The sequence below is a fragment of the Borostomias antarcticus genome (genome assembly GCF_949987555.1).
Source record: "Borostomias antarcticus genome assembly, chromosome: 15".
Lineage (NCBI taxonomy): Eukaryota > Metazoa > Chordata > Actinopteri > Stomiiformes > Stomiidae > Borostomias > Borostomias antarcticus.
Genome location: NC_140248.1, coordinates 2,458,538 through 2,479,654, shown reverse-complemented (window position 1 = coordinate 2,479,654; position 21,117 = coordinate 2,458,538). Strand labels below are relative to the sequence as shown.

Here is a 21,117-nt window from a genome sequence, read left to right as displayed (position 1 = left end):
TTCAACTACTTACTAGTCAACAACTTACTGCCACAATAAATCACCAGTAAAATAAGACACAATCCTTTAAGTCTCATTCAAAATGTATGAGATGCACTCCTCATCCTGTGGGACATTAAAGATCAAAATCCCAGGCTTAGTCCAGATGACAAAGTGGCAATCATTGTGTTGTGTGTGTATGTTCCAATAACCAGCATTGGTGTCAATTCAAGTCAAACTTTATTGATATAGCACATTTTATACACAGAGGCCACGCAATGCACTTCACAGAAAGCCATGGGGGGTGGGCATAGGGACACCCCCACCCCGACATATTCCAGAGGGAAGCAAAAAAAACAGTCATCACCTGGGGGCCAGAAAGCTGAGCTGTAAAAATGATTACCTGACCTCTCTCAAGGAGACGATCGAGCAAGCTCCTGGAGCATGTTTTCTAATGGCTGAGAACATTTGCAGAACAATACATTAAAACATTTAATTGGCTAAGGAACAATATACAGGGGAATATATTACAATATATTACAATTTACAAAGCAAAAAGGGCTAAATAGTTTATAGGAGAGACATGGTGGATATAGTACGTGTGTGTGTGTGTGTGTGTGTGTGTGTGTGTGTGTGTGTGTGTGTGTGTGTGTGTGTGTGTGAGTGAGTGCGTGTGTGTGCATGTGTTTGTGTACTAGGGCCCAGGTATAGGCAGGGTTGAGGGTTGGCCACAACTACGAGTAACTTGTCATATGGCAATGTCTTGTCTTTTTGTCCTGACTTTTGGAACTGTTAGCAGTTCAGTACCTAAGTGGTCAGTTGGGGATGTACCTAACCAGCTTGTCTGAAATGTATATAGGTGCACGGCCGTGGAGAGATATATAGACAAGTAAAAGAATTTTGAAGTCGATTCTAGAACTGACCGGTAACCAGTGTAGTGATTTTAACACAGGTGTGACGTGTGCCCTGGTGTGTCTTCCTTAAACCCTGGCTACCTACCTAGACAGAACATAGGGGCTTTTATTCTGTGGAGCTCTGCTGGAGAGAATTAATTATATTTGTAAGGGCACTTGATCTTGAGCATTGTCTCTCCATGGCAGTCACAGCTTATGATTGATTGATTTTTATTTTGGGTAAAACTGAATACATACATCAAAGATGCAAGTATCGCCCAGAGTATGGCCCATTCCAGTATTAAGAACACTTATTTCGAATGTGGTCCTTGGTCGTATATAACAATACATCTCTTACCAGCCCCCCGGATACACACCTGGATAGGTTTCTGATAGATAATTTGGACAGGTGTTGAGAAGATTCATCCAGCTTCTAGCAGTTAGTGTTGCGGTTATTGCCTACGGAGGCAAGGATGATATAACCTACCTGTAATGCAGTGCCAGTAAAACAGAGTTTTAAGTTTATAACAAATGTCTTTCTGTAATTGCTCCCATTGCTGATTACACGGTATAATACTGTTGTTCTTAAGTGTAGTTGCTAAAAGAGGAAATACATTTCTCATAACAATATACCTCTCTTGTTAAAGGACCTAGACATATCTAAATGTTAAGCACATGCGTGAACAGGTACACAGTCGGTCATTCACCAACATGTCACCAAATCTATAGCACCTTTTAATCATTGGGCTATTGAATGAACTTCCACTCAAAATGTAAAGTACTTGCTTCAGAAATAGGCAATAGCATTTCTGTCATTGTGAAAGACATAATGGAGACAATGTGATAGTGTGGGAGTAGAATGACAAGGAGACGTGTGACAAAGTCAGGTCAAGTCGATCTTTACTCACACGTCAAATGCAAACAGTTACAGTTACAGTGCTGCAGAGAGACAGCCACTCGTCACTAGCTAACACAGCACAATTAGCAAACATGCTAAACTCCTGCTCGGGGCAGGACGGGTTGGAGCAGAGGCAGAGGGGGAAGGGGCAAGTCGGGGAGAGGTAGACAGGCCCAGGGCAAGCAACTCTGGGGGAAATGGCACTGGAACATTCACTGGACCTGTGGGCCAGACAAGAAAAGGAAAAGATTGTTCACAACCTGTCATTTTTCTACAGGGACTGCAGGGAGTAATGTCCACCAGACACAGAACGAGAGTCTACACAGAATGAGTCTACACTTATGTCCTATTACAGCCCTAACATTATTGTTTTTACCTTGAGCGGTGCTGGGTGCGGTGTCCTGTCTCTCACTACGTGGTTTATACTGATCATCAGCGGTGGCATCCTAGAAGACAAGATCATGTTAGTCACTGCAAATCTCTAGTTCATGAATAAAGACTGGTTGTGGCTAATAAATGGCAAAAAAGCTACAGTGTGCCGACTTGTAAATTCATGGTAGGATTATTGAAGTTGAGTTCCCCTTAGGATTATTGTAGTCGAGTTCCTGTCTCATGTAGAACAACAGCATAGGATGAACAGTGAATCAGGGCCAGGAATACAGCAAACAAAAGTCATGTCAGACAGGGCAGCCAGACAGAGGGAGGCATCATCCCAGATGCATGTCTCGCTACTGGCCACAATCAACCACGGGTTGTCTGGAAAACACTGAACCGTCTGCGGATGCTGCAGGACACCATGGAGAAATGGAAATTCACATCTTCAAATGCTTGTGTGTGCGGTGAACCCCAAACCATGGAACACATCATGAGATGTAGCTATGCTCCACAATGTACCGGAGATGACCTGGCCGAACCAAAGGCCAGTCGCACTCGCCTGCGCCAACTACTGGAAGGACGTGATGTACAAGATGGCCAGACACGAGGAAGAGGACAGGGCAGCAGCTAGCCCTAGCCTATACTGTATGTAATAGCAGTTCAAATGTAAATGATTTACATGTCCTCCGTCACACTCAACAAGGCCCACAAATAAAATGGACTTACTGGGTATGACCTGGTGATCACTCCACAATGTCAGGTCCTCTCTTTATCCAGTCACTGTACACATCTGAGCCAAGGAGGTTTAGATCTGAGCCTGAAGGAATAATGTTAGAGAAGGCAAAACTGGGTGGTGAGCATCAGCAATCGGCCTCTCTGTATACAGTTACATGCAAAACACTCATGTAATTCACAGGTTAGCAGTCTAGCTAACGTTAGCTAGCATTCTGGCTCTAGAAATAGGAAAAGCTACAGCAGACCACATTGACTTCATATTGTAATAATAACAAGAGTAACGAATACTTACTTTTCACAAAATGTTTCCCACGAACTCTGTCCTGGAGACGATTCCCATAAGTGACCTGGCCATGTCCAGCAGCTAGAACACCACTGCGTTCTCCTCTCTTCAGACGCTGCACCCACAGCGCCCTTTCGCTTGTTTTAGACGGTAATCGGGGAAAAAAAATCATACACCCTCTCCACTTTTAATAACAATAATTCGATTGACTACTGATTTAATCTCGATTAATGTACCTTACCTAGCTAGCTAGCTTCAGACCAATAAGGACTTTTAAATGACCCCGCTTCCTGTGATGCTGGACTGGACCACGTGACTAACAGACCACGTGATTTCGTTTTCCCTACCTGACACCTTGGAACGACAGAATGAAATAAGGAATCAGCTGTTCGTTTTTCTGTTTCACGGCCCGAAACAAAATATGAAGAAAATGAATTGACCAACAGTGAAAAAACGGCCGTTTTAAGTACTTGCTGGGATGTGGGTTTTCATTTCTCCATTTGGAATGAAAAAACAGAATTATGGGCCAAAAAACCTTTTTCCGTTTTGAAATTCTAATGAAAAAACGAATTGCCACATTGCACCCTGACCTTATACCACTATGTCTCACAAACATTCAGTCTCCCGTCAAAGCTTACATACGAGGTGCGAGCGAAAAGTCCCCGGATTGTGTCAGCCACGCTGATGCCTCTGACTGAATCCTTACCTTACAGACTCAAACAGCTGAACAACAGAGGTTGTGGCTGAATGATGATAAAAGCTGGATGATGGATGAACTCTTAGGTCTAGCTGCTTCGAAGGAAACCAATTTCAGTCTATTAAGGAAGTCCAAACTGGACTACCATAACCCCTTCCCACAACCCAGTCGGCTGGCCCTTTGCTCCGCTGATTCAGATATTGTTCACACCCTCTGGGTAGCATGCGTACAGTAACCTAGAACTTAAACATTGCTACAAAACCTGGAAGATAAACTGTAATACTGTCAAAGTTGAAAGGTTGAATGAATTGCCTGTTGAAAGGTTGAATGAATTAATACTAGTACTACAGCTACTACTACTCTCCTAAAACAACTCCTGCTAGGCCTATAAGTGCATTAAAGCTGCATTAGATTACTTTTTTTTATAGTTAAAGGACAGGTTCGGAATTTAGCACTAGCCTATAAGCCTGTTATAAGGTTATTTACGATCATATAAAATGGCCAATATCAAGCATACTTTGTGGCTAAAATACTTCAGTGTATTGGCTTGTACACTGTACTGCTCGTATACTGCAGTTTTCATCATGACCAGAAGGGCCGCCAAAGTGCCAAGTTATTACATGCAGTATTAATCCTCATGAAAGAGTACTGAAGGAGTCAGATGAACTGAAGGAGTCAGATGAACTGAAGGAGTGATGAACTGAAGGAGTCAGATGAACTGAAGGAGTGATGAACTGAAGGAGTCAGATGAACTGAAGGAGTGATGAACTGAAGGAGTGATGAACTGAAGGAGTCAGATGAACTGAAGTAGTCAGATGAACTGAAGGAGTGATGAACTGAAGGAGTCAGATGAACTGAAGGAGTCAGATGAACTGAAGGAGTCAGATGAACTGAAGGAGTGATGAACTGAAGGAGTCAGATGAACTGAAGGAGTGATTCAAGATTCAAGACTCCTTTATTTGTCATACGTATGTAAAGATATTGAAACCTTCTCTTCACTACTCCAGCCCCCACCTCCTACTCCCAACTCCTCCCTTCTCCCTGATGATTTCGCCAACTTCTTTGACAAGAAAGTTAACGATATCAGATCCTCTTTCCCCCCTCCCCCGGTCAACGCTCCATGCACGAAACTCACCCCCCCATCCCCTCCCTCTCTCCACTCCCTGCTCCCCCCCTCCTCTCCACGCCCCACCTTATCCCACTTTTCTCCCCTCTCCCCCAACGAGGCCCTCAACCTTGTAACATCTAACCGCCCCACCACGTGCTCCCTAGACCCTGTTCCCTCGACTCTCCTTCAGTCTGTTGCACCGGAACTCCTTCCCTTCCTAACCCACCTCATCAATGCATCTCTTGTTTCAGGATGTTTTCCCTCTGCTTTCAAGACTGCCAGAGTCACCCCCCTCCTAAAGAAACCATCTCTCGACCCCTCTGATGTCAAAAACTACAGACCGGTCTCCCTTCTATCCTTTCTATCCAAAACACTTGAACGTGCTATCTTTAACCAACTGTCTTCGTACCTCCACCAGAACGACCTCCTAGATCCCCACCAATCCGGGTTCAAGGCTGGCCACTCGACAGAGACCGCCCTCCTTGCAGTAACAGAGTCACTCCATGCCGCTAGAGCGAACTCTCTCTCCTCTGTCCTGATACTCCTAGACCTGTCAGCAGCATTTGATAAGGTAGACCACCAGATCCTCCTCTCCACCCTCGAGGAGAAAGGCATCGATGGCTCTGCACACTCCCTGTTTGCATCCTACCTGACGGGCCGCTCCTACCAGGGACATGGAGAGGGTCGACGTCGGAACCGCGTAGTCTGACTACGGGGGTTCCACAAGGGTCTGTCCTGGGTCCTCTCCTGTTTTCCCTCTACACTACATCTCTGGGCTCTGTCATTCGCTCGCATGGCTTCTCCTATCACTGCTATGCCGATGACACCCAACTGGTTCTGTCATTTCCCCCTTCTGATACAGAAGTGGAGACACGCATAGCTGGGTGCTTGGCTGACATTTCGGAGTGGATGACGACACATCACCTCAAGCTCAATCTGGACAAGACTGAGCTGCTGTTCCTCCCGGGGAAGGGCTGTCCGCACCGGGACCTGGCCATCACCATTGAAGACACAGTGGTGACCCCGACTCGGACTGCGAGGAATCTGGGTGTGACCCTGGATGACCAACTGTCATTTTCCTCACATGTCACATCCGTCACACGTTCCTGCAGATTCATGCTCTACAACATCAGGAGGATTCGCCCTTTCCTCACTAATGAAACAGCGCAGGTACTCATCCAGGCCCTGGTCATCTCCCGCCTGGACTACTGCAACTCCCTCCTCGCGGGGGCCCCGGCGTCAGCCATTAAACCTCTGGAACTTGTCCAGAAAGCTTCCGCTCGCCTGGTGTTCAACCACCCCAAATTCTCCCACACAACTTCCCTCCTCCGTTCCCTACACTGGCTCCCTGTAGCGGCTCGCATCCAGTTTAAAACTCTGGCGCTAACCTACAGGGCAATGAAAGGAACAGCCCCCTCCTACCTCCAGGCCATGGTCAAACCCTACATCCCCTCCCGACCACTACGCTCTGCTACCTCAGGACGACTGGTTGCCCCGTCACTCCGAGGCTCCTGCGGTCGATCGACACGGTCACGGCTCTTCTCTGTCCTGGCCCCGCAGTGGTGGAATGAGCTGCCCACTGATGTCAGGACAGCAGAGTCGCTGCCCATCTTTCGTCGCAGGCTCAAAACTCATCTCTTCAAGAAGTACTACAACAATCCTCCCACCTAAGCACTTATTATATTGCACTGTACTTTAGATTGTGATTCTTGCACTTTGCCTTCAGCACTAGATTATGCTCTTAGTCACTTGTTTGTTTTAGAAAGAAGATGCACTTGTGAGTTCTGGCAAGTATAGTAGTACATTGGCTCTTCCTACGTTAAATGCAATTATTGTTAGTCGCTTTGGATAAAAGCGTCTGCTAAATGACTGTAATGTAATGTAATGTAATGTAAAGTATGGTGTACAGTCACAGTGAAATGTTGCTACCGACTCCAAGATGTATGCTTGATACGGATAAACTAATACTCAATTCCAAATTTACAAGTTACAAATTTACAAATTATGAATATTGTATGAATGTTTACAAATAAACACGAATTACACAATACGCACCCTTAATATACAATATGTACAATGGATTATGTACGTGCTATATGGATATGAATGAATGAATGAATGAATGAATAAATAACCCGGGAGGGGGGGCATGGGTGAGTTATGTACCTGCTATAGCTATAATAAATAATCCTGGGACTGGGGGGTGTTGTGTTGTACGTGGTTGTGTTCACTAGTTATCCTGATCCTCTGGGTATAGAGGTTCTATACGTTAGATAGAGTCTTTCAGGAGCCGGATGGCCTGGAGAAAGAAGCTCTTCCTGAGTCTCTCCGTGCTCGTCCTGTGTGTGCGGTATCTCTTCCCTGACCGTAGCAGAGAGAACAGTCCGTAGCCTGGGAGGCTGGGGTCTCTCAGGATCCTGCTGGTCTTGGTCTTGCATCTTCTGGAGTAGATGTCTTCAAGGTGGGGGAGTGGCCCCCCAGGGTACGTTCAGCTGACCGTACCACTCTCTGTAGGGCCTTGCGATCCTGAGAGCTGCTGTTCATTTCCTCCAGTTTCAACATGCAGATTTTGAGCATTTTTGCTCAAAATGTTTTTAATTTTTGCTTGTTCCTACTACCCTAGGACCACTAATAATACATTACATTACAGTCATTTAGCAAATGCTTTTATCCAAAGTGACTTATAATAATTGAATTTAATGTAGGAAGTCAGTGTTCTACTAAATAAGTATGTAAGCACTAAGCACATTTTATTAGGTATATTAGCTCTCACAGACACACAGTCACAGCTCTCACAGACACACAGTCACAGCTCTCACAGTCACAGTCACAGACACAGTCACAGCTCTCACAGACACAGTCACAGCTCTCACAGACACAGTCACAGCTCTCACAGACACACAGTCACAAAGCGCTTCACAGCATTAAAAACAGGCAGAAAACATCAGATAAAAGTACAAAGAATTACAGAGACAGAAATATTGATATATATAATAAAAGTACAATAAAATTAGAGACAGGGCATAAACATAGAAATAAGGACACGCACAGCTAGGCAAATGCTTGTCTAAATAGATGGAGTTTTAGCTGCCTTTTAAAAATGTCTCCAGAGGCCACCCTTTATTAAATCCTGTGGGAGGACGTTCCACAGATTCAAAGGCTCGCCCGTCTTTTGTCTTGAGCCGAGTCACTAGGCCCTAGTGAGGGGGACAACCAATAGGCCCTGATCAGACGACCTCAGTGACCTGCAGGTACACATGGGTGGAGTAGGTCACTAATATATGTAGGGGCCTGTCCATGGAGGGCTCTATATGTGATCACAAGGACCTTGAACTGCATCCTAAAGCGAACAGGAGCAGTGTAAGGTGATGAATATAGGGGTGATATGACATGAACTAGTCAAAGCTCTGGCCAGGGTCCAGGGATGACTTCCTGAGGCAGGTGAAGAGAGTGTTACAGTAGTTCAGTTGTGATGAAACAATAATCTATTTCTATCTCTGAATGGGAATAATCATTTCTATCTCTGAATGGGAATACTAATTTCTCTCTCTGAATGGGAATAATCATTTCTATCTCTGAATGGGAATAATCATTTCTATCTCTGAATGGGAATAATCATTTCTATCTCTGAATGGGAATACTAATTTCTCTCTCTGAATGGGAATAATCATTTCTATCTCTGAATGGGAATAATCATTTCTATCTCTGAATGGGAATAATCATTTCTAGCTCTGAATGGGATACGATGGACCTCAGTTTTGCATTGTTTCTAAGATGGAAAAAACATGTTTGTGACAGGGACTTTGTGTTTACCGAAGTGCATAGCCTGGTCAAAGATAACACCAAGATTTCTTAGGCTTGCACACATTTGAGTTTAGGGACCCATACAATCACTAACCTTGGAAACAGTACAGTATTAATTGCAGACACTCATGCAAAACATTGAGTTTGTCAATCCTGCCAGGTTTAAAAGAAAGATACAACTGAATATCATAGTAGTGGTACTTGATGTTTTTATATTTTCCAATAAGCTTTGCTAGTGGGAGCATGTAAAGAGCAAACATGATGGGACCCAGAACGGAGCCCTGGGGCACACCACAGGATAAGGCAGGGACCCAGAACGGAGCCCTGGGGCACACCACAGGATAAGGCAGGGACCCAGAACGGAGCCCTGGGGCACACCACAGGATAAGGCAGGGACCCAGAACGGAGCCCTGGGGCACACCACAGGATAAGGCAGGGACCCAGAACGGAGCCCTGGGGCACACCACAGGATAAGGCAGTGACCCAGAACGGAGCCCTGGGGCACACCACAGGATAAGGCAGTGACCCAGAACGGAGCCCTGGGGAACACCACAGGATAAGGCAGGGACCCAGAACGGAGCCCTGGGGAACACCACAGGATAAGGCAGGGACCCAGAACGGAGCCCTGGGGAACACCACAGGATAAGGCCGTGGACTCAGAGAACTAAAAGACTAAAACAGGCAGCGGACTCAAAGGGCCAGCGGTCACAGAGAAATCCCTATCTGAGAAGTAGGAGAGAAACCAGTGAAGGATGCTAGAGATGTCAACCCACCCTGATCTGATGATTCTCAGTGTTAAAAGCTGGAACCAGGTCAGCACCAGCACCAGGACAGTACATTCACCAGCATCAAAGGACATCATAATATCATTCTCTCTCTGAATAGAGCAGTCTCTGCTTCTGACCAAAACCAGACTGGAATTTACCCAGGACAGTATGTTGTGGTTATTCATTACAGCTGTGAGCTGATAACTTTTCCTAAGGCTTTTGACATAAAGGTAACATCGTAAATGGTGGCTGAACAGCTGCTGACAGGACCAGTTGGGTGTCATGGGCATAGCAGTGACAGGACCAGTTGGGTGTCATGGGCATAGCAGTGATAGGAGAAGCCATGCAAGCGAATGTCAGAACCCTGAGATGTAGCGTAGAGGGGAAAAAGAGAGAACCCAGGACAGACCTCAACTACTACTCACCAGAACTCACAAGCGCATATCCTTTCTAATCATGTCACTAAGAGCATAATCTAGTGCTAAAGGCAAAGTGAAAAAAATTGTAAACTAAAAATACAATAGGGTGAGTTTTGAGCCTGCGGCAAAAGATGGGCAGCAACTCTGCTGTTCTGACGTCAATGGGCAGTTTATTCCACCACTGTGGGGCCAGGACAGAGAAGAGCTGTGACCGTGTCGATCGACCACAGGGGTGGAGTGACGGGGTAACCAGTCGCCCTGAGGTAGCAGAGCGTAGCGGTCGGGAGGGGGTGTAGGGTTTGACCATGGCCTGGAGGTAGGAGGGGGCTGTTTCTTTCATTGCCCTGTAGGCTAGTACCAGAGTATTAAACTGGATGTGAGCTGCTACAGGGAGCCAGTGTAGGGAACGGAGGAGGGAAGTTGTGTGGGAGAACTTGGGGTGGTTGAACACCAGGCGAGCGGAAGCTTTCTGGACAAGTTCCAGAGGTTTAATGGCTGATGCCGGCGCCCCAGCAAGAATGGAGCTGCTGTAGTCCAGGCGGGAGATGACCAGGGCCTGGATGAGTACCTGCGCAGTTTCGTTAGTGGGCAAAGGGTGAATCCTCCTGATGTTGTAGAACAGGAATCTGCAGGAGCGTGTAAGGGATGTGATATGTGTCGAGAATGACAGTTGGTCATCCAGGGTCACACCCAGATTCCTCGCAGTCTGAGTTGGCATCACCACTGTGTCTTCAATGGTGTTGGCCAGGTCCCGGTGCGGACAGCCCTTCCCCAGGAGGAACAGCAGCTTGGTCTTGTCCAGATTGAGCTTGAGGCGGTGTGTTGCCATCCACTCTGAAATGTCAGCAAAGCACCCAGCTACAGTATGCATGCCTCCACTTGTGTGTCAGAAGGGGGAAATGACAGGACCAGTTGGGTGTCATCGGCATAGCAGTGATAGGAGAAGCCATGCGAGCGAATGAGAGAACTCAGAGATGTAGTGTAGAGGGAAAACAGGAGAGGACCCAGGACAGACCCTTGGGGAATCCCCATAGTCAGACTATGTGGTTCTGTCATGCGTGGAGGAAAGAGGATCTAACTTTCTGGTCAAAGAAGTTGGTGAAATTGTCAGGGAGGAGATATAATATAGAATAATTATATAATATCTAGTATATGTAACCCTACATGCAAATATCTCACCCCTCTGTATTATTTATTATAGCTATATTATTCATATCTATATATAGCATGTACATAATCCATCCACACCGGTATCTATCATATATTTATACTGTCTAGAAATGGTACCTCTTGTGTGATTTGTAAATTGGCTATTGATGTTTATCTGTAACGAGCATGTCTTGGAGCTGGCAGAAACATTTCACAGTGACATATACTGTACATTATGTGACAAATAAAATAATCTTGAATCTATTTATAAATGACTTTTCATTGTGAAACCATCTCAAAGAGCTGAAACAATCACAAAGTCATTAAGAAAACAGAGACACTAATTAATATATAAAACATTTAGACACACATTACAAAGCTTTTCTAAATAAGTAGGCCTTTAGACCAGTCTTAAAAGACCCCAGAGTCTGTGGTGCCCTCAGATTGCCAGGGAGGGCATTCCAAAGGCGGGGGCATCTGAGCATTTATCATCATCATCATCATCATCATCATCATCATCAAGCCTTATCAACAACACTCAGTTGCCCAACTCCTCCCTGAGTTTCCCGTTGACACATGCGTGGTGGGCATAGTATCTCAGTGACGTTGTCTTCCATGTAGTAGCCTGTTTTCTTGGGCACTCCTATCCTTCTCCCACCCGCCGGTTACTGCAATCCTCCTCCAGGAAACATGGACCCGGGACCCGCCCGACCGCCCCAGCACGACGGTAAACATCCTTCTCCTTTCTACAGTATTGGTGATGTGGCTAGCGAGGTCTCAAGCTAATCCAGGCCAGGGCCTGCGCATCCCCGGGCGGAGCTAGCACCATGACCCGCTAGCCTGCCTGTCTGCTTGGGACATCCATGTTCTCATCTATCAAACACTTCGACTTGCTCGGGCCGCAAACTGTCTGCATTCACTCGAAGCAGTGCTGTGAACTAGTTAGCTAGTTATAAACATAACAATGAGTGCGGATCATGGGGATTGCTTTATGCCAGCAGCAACTGATGCTAACTGCCTGATGCTAACTGAGTGATGTTGCTAAGCTAAGCTAGCTGTCATGGTTGTTATGAACACTTGACAGGCGGGACTCTTCTCTTTCACACGGGCTACTCCTCCTGGCAACTCTCTTTTTGGCACCTTTGGCTTTGACACAAGTTCAGGTCCTGTGAAATGTGGTTAAACATATTATTATATATATATATCTCCCCTGTTTGCTCACATTAGCTGGACATGTCTATGCAGACTAGTGGTTTGATAAATCCTATTAGCTGTGTCAGATTGAGTGTCACTTGATCATTTGATCATATAATGGACTAGTTTTGGACTCAGCTGCATTTCACTCGGCCAACAACTGATTCAGTTGCATTACCCATCCTACTATTCTATTAAACTAACTACCGTTAGCCAGACAGCTTTGAAAATACAATCTGCATTAACGCAGAAGCTCAGTGGGTCATCTAATCCTCATGAGAACTAGTCCACGCAGTGATATTCAATAGCCTCAATAATGTTGAACAATGTCAAGTAGGCCTAATGTCATTAGCTAGAAGTCACATCACATGCATTCATTGAGCCTGTGAAAAACTACACTGAAGTCTTTCCCATAGCATTGTTTAAATCCATGTCACTGAAATAAAGAGCCACCCACCATCACATTAATGAAGGCCATGGATAAATGACAACTCTTAACACGTGAAACCTGGCAAACAGTCACATGAGAACATTGATTACATGACGTGTTTAAGCCTAGGATTTCCTAAAAGTAAAGGTCTATGATCTAATTTTGGCTTGGCTAGATTTGCATCTTTACGTCCAATGAATGCTTTTTCCACAGGAACTTTCAGAGCTGGCTAAGACATGTTGAGTAATTAAAAGTTAACTTCCTCTGGCCAACTTGGAAACCCTAGAACTTCATGTTGGTGACTCAGCAACACATGCTCACGTGGACCTGCTTTATATTTGGTTAGACTAATATGCAAATGAAAAAGTAATAGCCTATGAAAAGTGGTCAAGTAAGCTGCTTAGCATTTTGAGTGCAATACAGGGGTTGTCATTTCTGATTGTCTACTTTGTGAGATTGATTGCCTATCCCAAACAATCAAGCTATAGGTTATTAATTGTTTCTAATAGATAATAACTCTATTTTTATTTTATCTTTATTTTACCAGGGAAGTCCTATTGAGATTGTGAACTCTTTTACGAAGGAGCGCTGACCAAAAAAGTACATATTCGGAACAGAAACTCAAACGAAGTGATCTCACACACCTACTTGATGAGTAAAATGCACTTCCCCTTATGAAACCAAGATGGAGCCTTAATAAAACCAGTGTGTGAGGTCTTGGACTCGAGATAGCCAGGTCGCAACGTGACTGACAATTTCTTCTTTTTTTTTTTTCTTTTTTTTTTAATACAGCATTTCACCAAGTCACCTGACCACCCAGTCACTTGACAGAGTGAACATTTGTACTCAGTCCTCGGCAATAAACACTTGATCGTTTCCATTTAGGTCCGGGTCTATCCCGGAGTTAGCTCCGTGTGTAAGGTTAGACTTGTGCAGTGTTGTTGGGGGGGATTCACTGCGTGGTGTTCCCGTGTGTTAGGGGGTCTGCAGCAGAGAGTGGCAGCCCTGGAGCAGGAGAGGGCCGAGTTCATCAAACTCAAACAGCAGCTGGAGTCTGAGTTCAACCAGAAACGGGCCAAGTTCAAGGAGCTCTACCTGTCCAAAGAAGGTGATTCTTAAGTACTGTTTTCTTTACTAAGTGAATGACTTTTTGTTTTGTTTTTGTTTTAACAGCATTTTGGGGTTGAAAGGTTCAAGTTTATTGACTTGTTTGTAGTCTGTAGAATGTACTCAGTCTTGCTCAGTCTCATCATGTCTGCAGACCACCAACCCAGCGCTTTAGTTGTCTGGTTTCCTCACAACAAAATGTTCTGTTTCCACATTCAATCCCCTGGCTCCCCCTTCCTCTCCCTCCTCTCCTCCCTCCTTCCCTCGCTCCCTGTGTCCCTCCTCTCATCCCTCCTTCCCTCGCTCCCTGTGTCCCTCCTCTCCTCCCTCCTTCTCTCGCTCCCTGTGTCCCTCCTCTCCTCCCTCCTTCTCTCGCTCCCTGTGTCCCTCCTCTCCTCCCTCCTTCCCTCGCTCCCTGTGTCCCTCCTCTCCTCCCTCCTTCCCTCGCTCCCTGTGTCCCTCCTCTCCTCCCTCGTTCCCTCGCTCCCTGTGTCCCTCCTCTCCTCCCTCCTTCCCTCGCTCCCTGTGTCCCTCCTCTCCTCCCTCCTTCCCTCGCTCCCTGTGTCCCTCCTCTCCTCCCTCCTTCCCTCGCTCCCTGTGTCCCTCCTCTCCTCCCTCCTTCTCTCGCTCCCTGTGTCCCTCCTCTCCTCCCTCCTTCCCTCGCTCCCTGTGTCCCTCCTCTCCTCCCTCCTTCCCTCGCTCCCTGTGTCCCTCCTCTCCTCCCTCCTTCCCTCGCTCCCTGTGTCCCTCCTCTCCTCCCTCCTTCCCTCGCTCCCTGTGTCTCTCCTCCCTCCTTCCCTCGCTCCCTGTGTCTCTCCTCCCTCCTTCCCTCGCTCCCTGTGTCCCTCGTCTCCTCCCTCCTTCCCTCGCTCCCTGTGTCCCCCCCAGAGGAGCTGAAGAGGCAGGCGGCCTCTCTGGAGGGGGCCCAGGCTCAGCTCAGTCTGGTCCACACCCAGCTGGCCCAGTCGCAGGCCGACATGGAGAACATCAAGGAGGTGGCCACCGTGACGGAGAGCACCAAGCAGGAGGCCATCGACCAGGTGAAGAGCCAGTGGCAGGAGGAGGTGGCCTCGCTGCAAGCCATCATGAAAGGTAGATAAGCTCACGCTACAATCCCTTGTGCTGCATTCCCCATTGTGCGCTCATTATTGTTATGGACTGAGCTAAGCTCGCCAGCGCTTATTGCAGTATGAAGTTAACGCCGGGGTTTTGTGGAGGGTCGTTACATTAAACGGGAATATCATCCACCGCCAACATGGCTTCACAGCTCGGGTCCTAGCAGTTTAGTTGGCCGGCGATGAGCCTGAATAGAAAGCACTAGCGCTGAACGTTGACAGGCCGAACCCAGGCGATGCTCTCTCCCCCTCCCCCCTCCCCCCGGTCAGACACGGTGCGTGAGTACGAGGTCCAGTTCCACCAGCGGCTGGAGCAGGAGCGCGCCCAGTGGGCCCAGTACAGAGAGGCGGTGGAGAGGGAGATGGGCGAGCTGAGACGACGCCTCACCCACGGCCAGGAGGAGGACAACCTGGAGGACGAGATGAACAAGGTTGGTCTCTGACTGTTCTGTCTGACTGCCACCGGGCAGGAACGTATAGGGGTTCGTCAGCAAACCGGAGGGTCGTCTTCTCCTCCAGAGCAAAACAAAGTAGCAGCGGTTCCGTTGTGGAGAAATTCATGTTTGATAAAGCTGGATTTGATGTGAACGGTGGCGTTGTCCTCCCAGGCTCAGGAGGACGCGGAGAAGCTGAGGTCGGTGGTGATGCCCATGGAGCAGGAGATCGGCGCGCTGAAAGCAAGGCTCACCACCGCTGAGGAGAGAGTGAAGGAACTGGAGGCTTCCAAGGTCTGACAATGACCGTGAAAGAAAACCAGAAAATTAAATAAATAGAAATTAAGTCAAGAACGCTGGTCTGTTTTAGGGGTATTTGACCAGTGGCTCAGTAAGAGAACCACTCTAGTTGGACAGAACAAAGGACAGTTATTCATTCCTGATTCCCCTCTAGGTGAAGGAGCTCAACCATGTTCTGGAGGCGGAGAAGTCGTGTCGCACGGACCTGGAGATGTACGTGGCCGTGCTCAACACTCAGAAGTCTGTCCTGCAGGAGGACGCAGAGAAACTACGGAAAGAGCTCCATGAAGGTGACTCCCTCTCTGAGATGGGGGTTCCCGGTCTAAACCTTACCAGGAAGTGAATGTCAGAGATCGACAAAATACCCTTCCCTCTCTGACTCCTTCGTCTTTCTGTCCTTTTTTTTAACCACTTACATTACATGACATTACAGTCATTTAGGAGACACTTTTATCCAAAGCCACCTTCAATTAATGCATTTAACATAGGTAGTCAGTGTACTACTACTCACCAGAACTCACAAGTGCATCTCCTTTCTAGACAAGTGACTAAGAGCATATTGTAGTGCTGAAGCCAAAGTGCAAGAGTAGCAAAATATAAAAACAATAGGTGCTTAAGAGGGAGGATCCTGGCAGTACTTGAGTTTTGAGCCTGTGGCGGAAGATGGCCAGCGATGTCCGGACCTCTCTTCTAATGATCTGACCCCTCCTCTCTGACCCCTCCTCTCTGACCCCTCCCCCTCTGACCCCTCCTCTCTGACCAATCCCTCTCTGACCCCTCCTCTCTGACCCCCCCCTCTGACCCCTCCCTCTCTGACCCCTCCCTCCCAGTGTGCCACCTGTTGGAGCTGGAGCGTCAGCAGCACTCCCAGCTGAAGCACACGTGGCAGCGCGCCAACGACCAGTTCCTGGCGTCCCAGCGGCTGCTGATGAGGGACATGCAGCGCATGGAGAGCCTGCTGTCCTCTGAACAGCTGCGCCAGGTGGAGGAGATGAAGAGGAGGGACCAGGTACACCGCCACGCCCGGGGGGCAGGGGAGGAACTGGGACGAGGGACGGGGGACAGGGGAGGAACAGGGACGAGGGACTGGGACGAGGGACGGGGGACAGGGGAGGAACTGGGACGAGGGACGGGAGGAACTGGGACGAGGGACAGGGGAGGAACTGGGACGAGGGACGGGAGGAACTGGGACAGGGGAGGAACTGGGACGTGGGAGGAACTGGGACGAGGGACAGGGGAGGAACTGGGACGAGGGACAGGGGAGGAACTGGGACGAGGGACAGGGGAGGAACAGGGACGAGGGACGGGAGGAACTGGGACAGGGGAGGAACTGGGACGAGGGACGAGGGACGGGAGGAACTGAGACAGGGGAGGAACTGGGACGAGGGACGAGGGACGGGAGGAACTGGGACAGGGGAGGAACTGGGACGAGGGACAGGGGAGGAACTGGGACGAGGGACAGGGGAGGAACTGGGACGTGGGAGGAACTGGGACGAGGGACAGGGGAGGAACTGGGACACGCCATTTGGCGTGGTTGGGTTTCAGGAGTGGAATGTGTTGGTTCTGTTCTGTTGGATGCATGTGGTGGTTCTGTTCTGTTGGATGAATGTGGTGGTTCTGTTGGATGAATGTGGTGGTTCTGTTCTGTTGGATGAATGTGGTGGTTCTGTTCTGGTGGATGAATGTGGTGGTTCTGTTAGATGAATGTGGTGGTTCTGTTGGATGAATGTGGTGGTTCTGGTGGATGAATGTGGTGGTTCTGTTCTGTTAGATGAATGTGGTGGTTCTGTTCTGTTGGATGAATGTGTTGGTTCTGTTCTGTTGGATGCATGTGGTGGTTCTGTTCTGTTGGATGAATGTGGTGGTTCTGTTGGATGAATGTGGTGGTTCTGTTCTGTTGGATGAATGTGGTGGTTCTGTTCTGTTGGATGAATGTGGTGGTTCTGTTCTGTTGGATGAATGTGATGGTTCTGTTCTGTTGGATGAATGTGTTGGTTCTGTTCTGTTGGATGAATGTGGTAGTTCTGTTCTGTTGGATGAATATGGTGGTTCTGTTAGATGAATGTGGTGGTTCTGTTCTGTTGGATGAATGTGGTGGTTCTGTTAGATGAATGTGGTGGTTCTGTTAGATGAATGTGGTGGTTCTGTTCTGTTGGATGAATATGGTGGTTCTGTTAGATGAATGTGGTAGTTCTGTTCTGTTAGATCAATGTGTTGGTTCTGTTCTGTTAGATGAATGTGGTGGTTCTGTTCTGTTGGATGAATGTGGTAGTTCTGTTCTGTTGGATGAATGTGGTGGTTCTGTTGGATGAATGTGGTGGTTCTGTTCTGTTGGATGAATGTGGTAGTTCTGCTAGATGAATGTGGTGGATCTGTTAGATGAATGTGGTGGTTCTGTTGGATGAATGTGGTAGTTCTGTTCTGTTGGATGAATGTGGTGGTTCTGTTCTGTTAGATGAATGTGGTGGTTCTGTTCTGTTGGATGAATGTGGTGGTTCTGTTCTGTTAGATGAATGTGGTGGTTCTGTTCTGTTGGATGAATGTGGTGGTTCTGTTCTGTTGGATGAATGTGGTGGTTCTGTTCTGTTGGATGAATGTGGTAGTTCTGTTAGATGAATGTGGTGGTTCTGTTCTGGTGGATGAATGTGGTAGTTCTGTTCTGTTAGATGAATGTGGTAGTTCTGTTCTGGTGGATGAATGTGGTAGTTCTGTTCTGTTAGATGAATGTGGTGGTTCTGTTCTGTTGGATGAATGTGGTGGTTCTGTTCTGTTGGATGAATGTGGTAGTTCTGTTAGATGAATGTGGTGGTTCTGTTAGATGAATGTGGTGGTTCTGTTGGATGAATGTGGTAGTTCTGTTCTGTTGGATGAATGTGGTGGTTCTGTTCTGTTGGATGAATGTGGTAGTTCTGTTAGATGAATGTGGTGGTTCTGTTCTGTTGGATGAATGTGGTAGTTCTGTTCTGGTGGATGAATGTGGTGGTTCTGTTAGATGAATGTGGTAGTTCTGTTCTGTTGGATGAATGTGGTGGTTCTGTTGGATGAATGTGGTAGTTCTGTTCTGTTGGATGAATGTGGTGGTTCTGTTAGATGAATGTGGTGGTTCTGTTGGATGAATGTGGTGGTTCTGTTCTGTTAGATGAATGTGGTGGTTTTGTTGGATGAATGTGGTGGTTCTGTTCTGTTAGATGAATGTGGTGGTTCTGTTCTGTTGGATGAATGTGGTAGTTCTGTTGGATGAATGTGGTAGTTCTGTTCTGTTAGATGAATGTGGTGGTTCTGTTCTGTTAGATGAATGTGGTGGTTCTGTTCTGTTGGGTGAATGTGGTGGTTCTGTTCTGTTGGATGAATGTGGTGGTTTTGTTGGATGAATGTGGTGGTTCTGTTGGATGAATGTGGTGGTTCTGTTGGATGAATGTGGTTGAAATGCAGTATAATATCATTGTGCGGAAAGAAATGCAGTGTTGTGTGAGTGCAAAACAATGGTTTCAGAAATTCTTAACATTGTGTGGTTGTGTGTGTGTGTGTGTGTGTGTGTACAGTTATTGGAAAACAAGTATGCTTGAGATATCATCTGTTGTCACGGTGTATTTAACTAAAGGAACCCTTGTGTGTTTTTCCCCCAGGAGGAGTACGAGAAGGAGATGATCATCCAGGCGAAGGAGCTGAGGGAGGAGGAGGAGGAGGAGGACTCTGAGCCTGTAGGAGACTCCTTCCTCGGGCTCAGCATCCAAGAGGTGTGCTGGGAATAAAATCACTACATGACATCATCCACAGTGGTGACCCTGGTCCTCTGACACGCTGAATAAGAGAGAGACCTGACACTCTGGCTCTCCATGCAGGGGATTTCATAAATGGACCTTTTGTCCTTGCAGTCTGTCAAAGTCTTCAAGTCTTTCAAGACTCTAACAGGCTGCGAGGCTGAAATGGCGGTTTGTTAATCCCCCTGCATCCAGAGCAAGAGTGTGTGGTCTCTTCCTCCCCTGCATCCAGAGCAAGAGTGTGTGGTCTCTTCCTCCCCTGCATCCAGAGCAAGAGTGTGTGGTCTCTTCCTCCCCTGCATCCAGTGCAAGAGTGTGTGGTCTCTTCCTCCCCTGCATCGAGAGCAAGAGTGTGTGGTCTCTTCCTCCCCTGCATCCAGAGCAAGAGTGTGTGGTCTCTTCCTCCCCTGCATCCAGAGCAAGAGTGTGTGGTCTCTTCCTCCCCTGCATCCAGAGCAAGAGTGTGTGGTCTCTTCCTCCCCTGCATCCAGAGCAAGAGTGTGTGGTCTCTTCCTCCCCTGCATCCAGAGCAAGAGTGTGTGGTCTCTTCCTTGTATTGGGAGTAGCACCCGTTAGCAGCACCTCTCAGACTGTCTGCGGCGTGTGGTCTGTGTTCTAAACCTCTGTGCCGTGTAACACACTGCCTCTGAGTCTAGTCCCAAATCACATGTTGCATGATGCAGCAGCGTTTAAATGGTTTGTTCAAAGTACTGTTCTGAAGTGACGCTGTGTCTCGTATCCGTCGTGCGTCGCTGCTCAGAGACCGGCCCACCCTCTGGTTCTTGTTGTTGTTTATCAGTCACTGGCCCACCCTCTGGTTCTTGTTGTTTATCAGTCACTGGCCCACCCTCTGATTCTTGTTGTTGTTTCTCAGTCATCTCAGAGCGTTTGATCTCTCTCTTCTCTCGCCCAGCCCCACCCCAACCACAGCGGCCAGGGCTCCCTGCACTCCCTGGACACGGAGGTGGTGGCCGGCGGGCCAGTGGACCCCTACAAGGACGGCCTGCGCAGGGTCCAGTCCACCGACAGCCTGGGCTCGTCCCCGGGGGGGGTTCCTGGGGCACAGCAGGGCCTGGGGGGGCACAACCACAAGGCCAAGTCAGCCAGCCACCTGGACGAGTCTGACTTCGGGCCCCTGGTGGGCGCGGACAGCGGGGCCTGGGAGGGCTTCGGGGACACGGCCTCGGTCAGCTCCATCCAGCTGACGGCCGGTCACTTCCTGTTGACCAAGGACCAGGAGAAGGCCATCAAGGCCATGACGCCCGAGCAGGAGGAGACGGCGTCGCTGCTGTCCAGCATCTCCAACGCCCCGGACACCGCGCACCTGCTGCCCTCGGGGTACCGGCTGGTCAGCGACAGCGAGTGGAACCTGCTCCAGCAGGAGGTCAGTCTGAGAAGCGCTTTATTTTATTATTAATAATAAAAAATATATTGATGACTTAATTTTTTATAAAGTTTTGGTAAATTTGACTAGGTGAGTGGGAGTCAGGACTAGTGTGTTACCTACTACAAGGATCACATGGAATAAACTTCTGAGGTGTTTTTGATGAACAGCTCCGCTTACGACTACCGTACAAGCTGGTTACAGTCTGAGGCTCTCTCTCTCTCTCTCCATGTCTCTCTATGTCTCTCTTTCTCTCTCTCTCTCTCCTTCTCCCTTCCTCTCTTC

General features: G+C 47.9%; 1 protein-coding gene and 1 long non-coding RNA gene across 3 annotated transcripts in view; one reads left to right on the top strand and one right to left on the bottom strand.

Annotated features, from left to right (window-relative positions):
• Window positions 1–1,764: 1,764 nt before the first annotated feature.
• On the bottom strand, window positions 1,765–3,466 carry LOC311318562. 2 transcript variants are annotated; one of them, XR_014630805.1, is made up of 5 exons: window positions 3,405–3,466; window positions 3,173–3,300; window positions 2,872–2,962; window positions 2,147–2,216; window positions 1,765–1,991 (listed from the first exon to the last, which is right to left on the bottom strand). It is a non-coding gene; the product is annotated as an uncharacterized lncRNA (long non-coding RNA). The 2 variants fall into 2 exon arrangements; XR_014630806.1 differs by having other exon boundaries at window positions 3,173–3,450.
• An 8,240-nt stretch (window positions 3,467–11,706) lies between these two features.
• The window catches only part of rabep1 (rabaptin, RAB GTPase binding effector protein 1), a 32,247-nt gene continuing 22,836 nt past the window's right edge, over window positions 11,707–21,117 (top strand). The window contains exons 1-9 of the mRNA XM_084449913.1: window positions 11,707–11,834; window positions 13,711–13,839; window positions 14,727–14,930; window positions 15,224–15,384; window positions 15,562–15,681; window positions 15,842–15,977; window positions 16,518–16,696; window positions 19,314–19,424; window positions 20,362–20,832. Coding sequence (XP_084306039.1) covers window positions 11,798–11,834; window positions 13,711–13,839; window positions 14,727–14,930; window positions 15,224–15,384; window positions 15,562–15,681; window positions 15,842–15,977; window positions 16,518–16,696; window positions 19,314–19,424; window positions 20,362–20,832 — 1,548 coding nt within the window. The 5' untranslated portion in view covers window positions 11,707–11,797. The remainder of the gene's footprint in view (window positions 11,835–13,710; window positions 13,840–14,726; window positions 14,931–15,223; window positions 15,385–15,561; window positions 15,682–15,841; window positions 15,978–16,517; window positions 16,697–19,313; window positions 19,425–20,361; window positions 20,833–21,117) is intronic.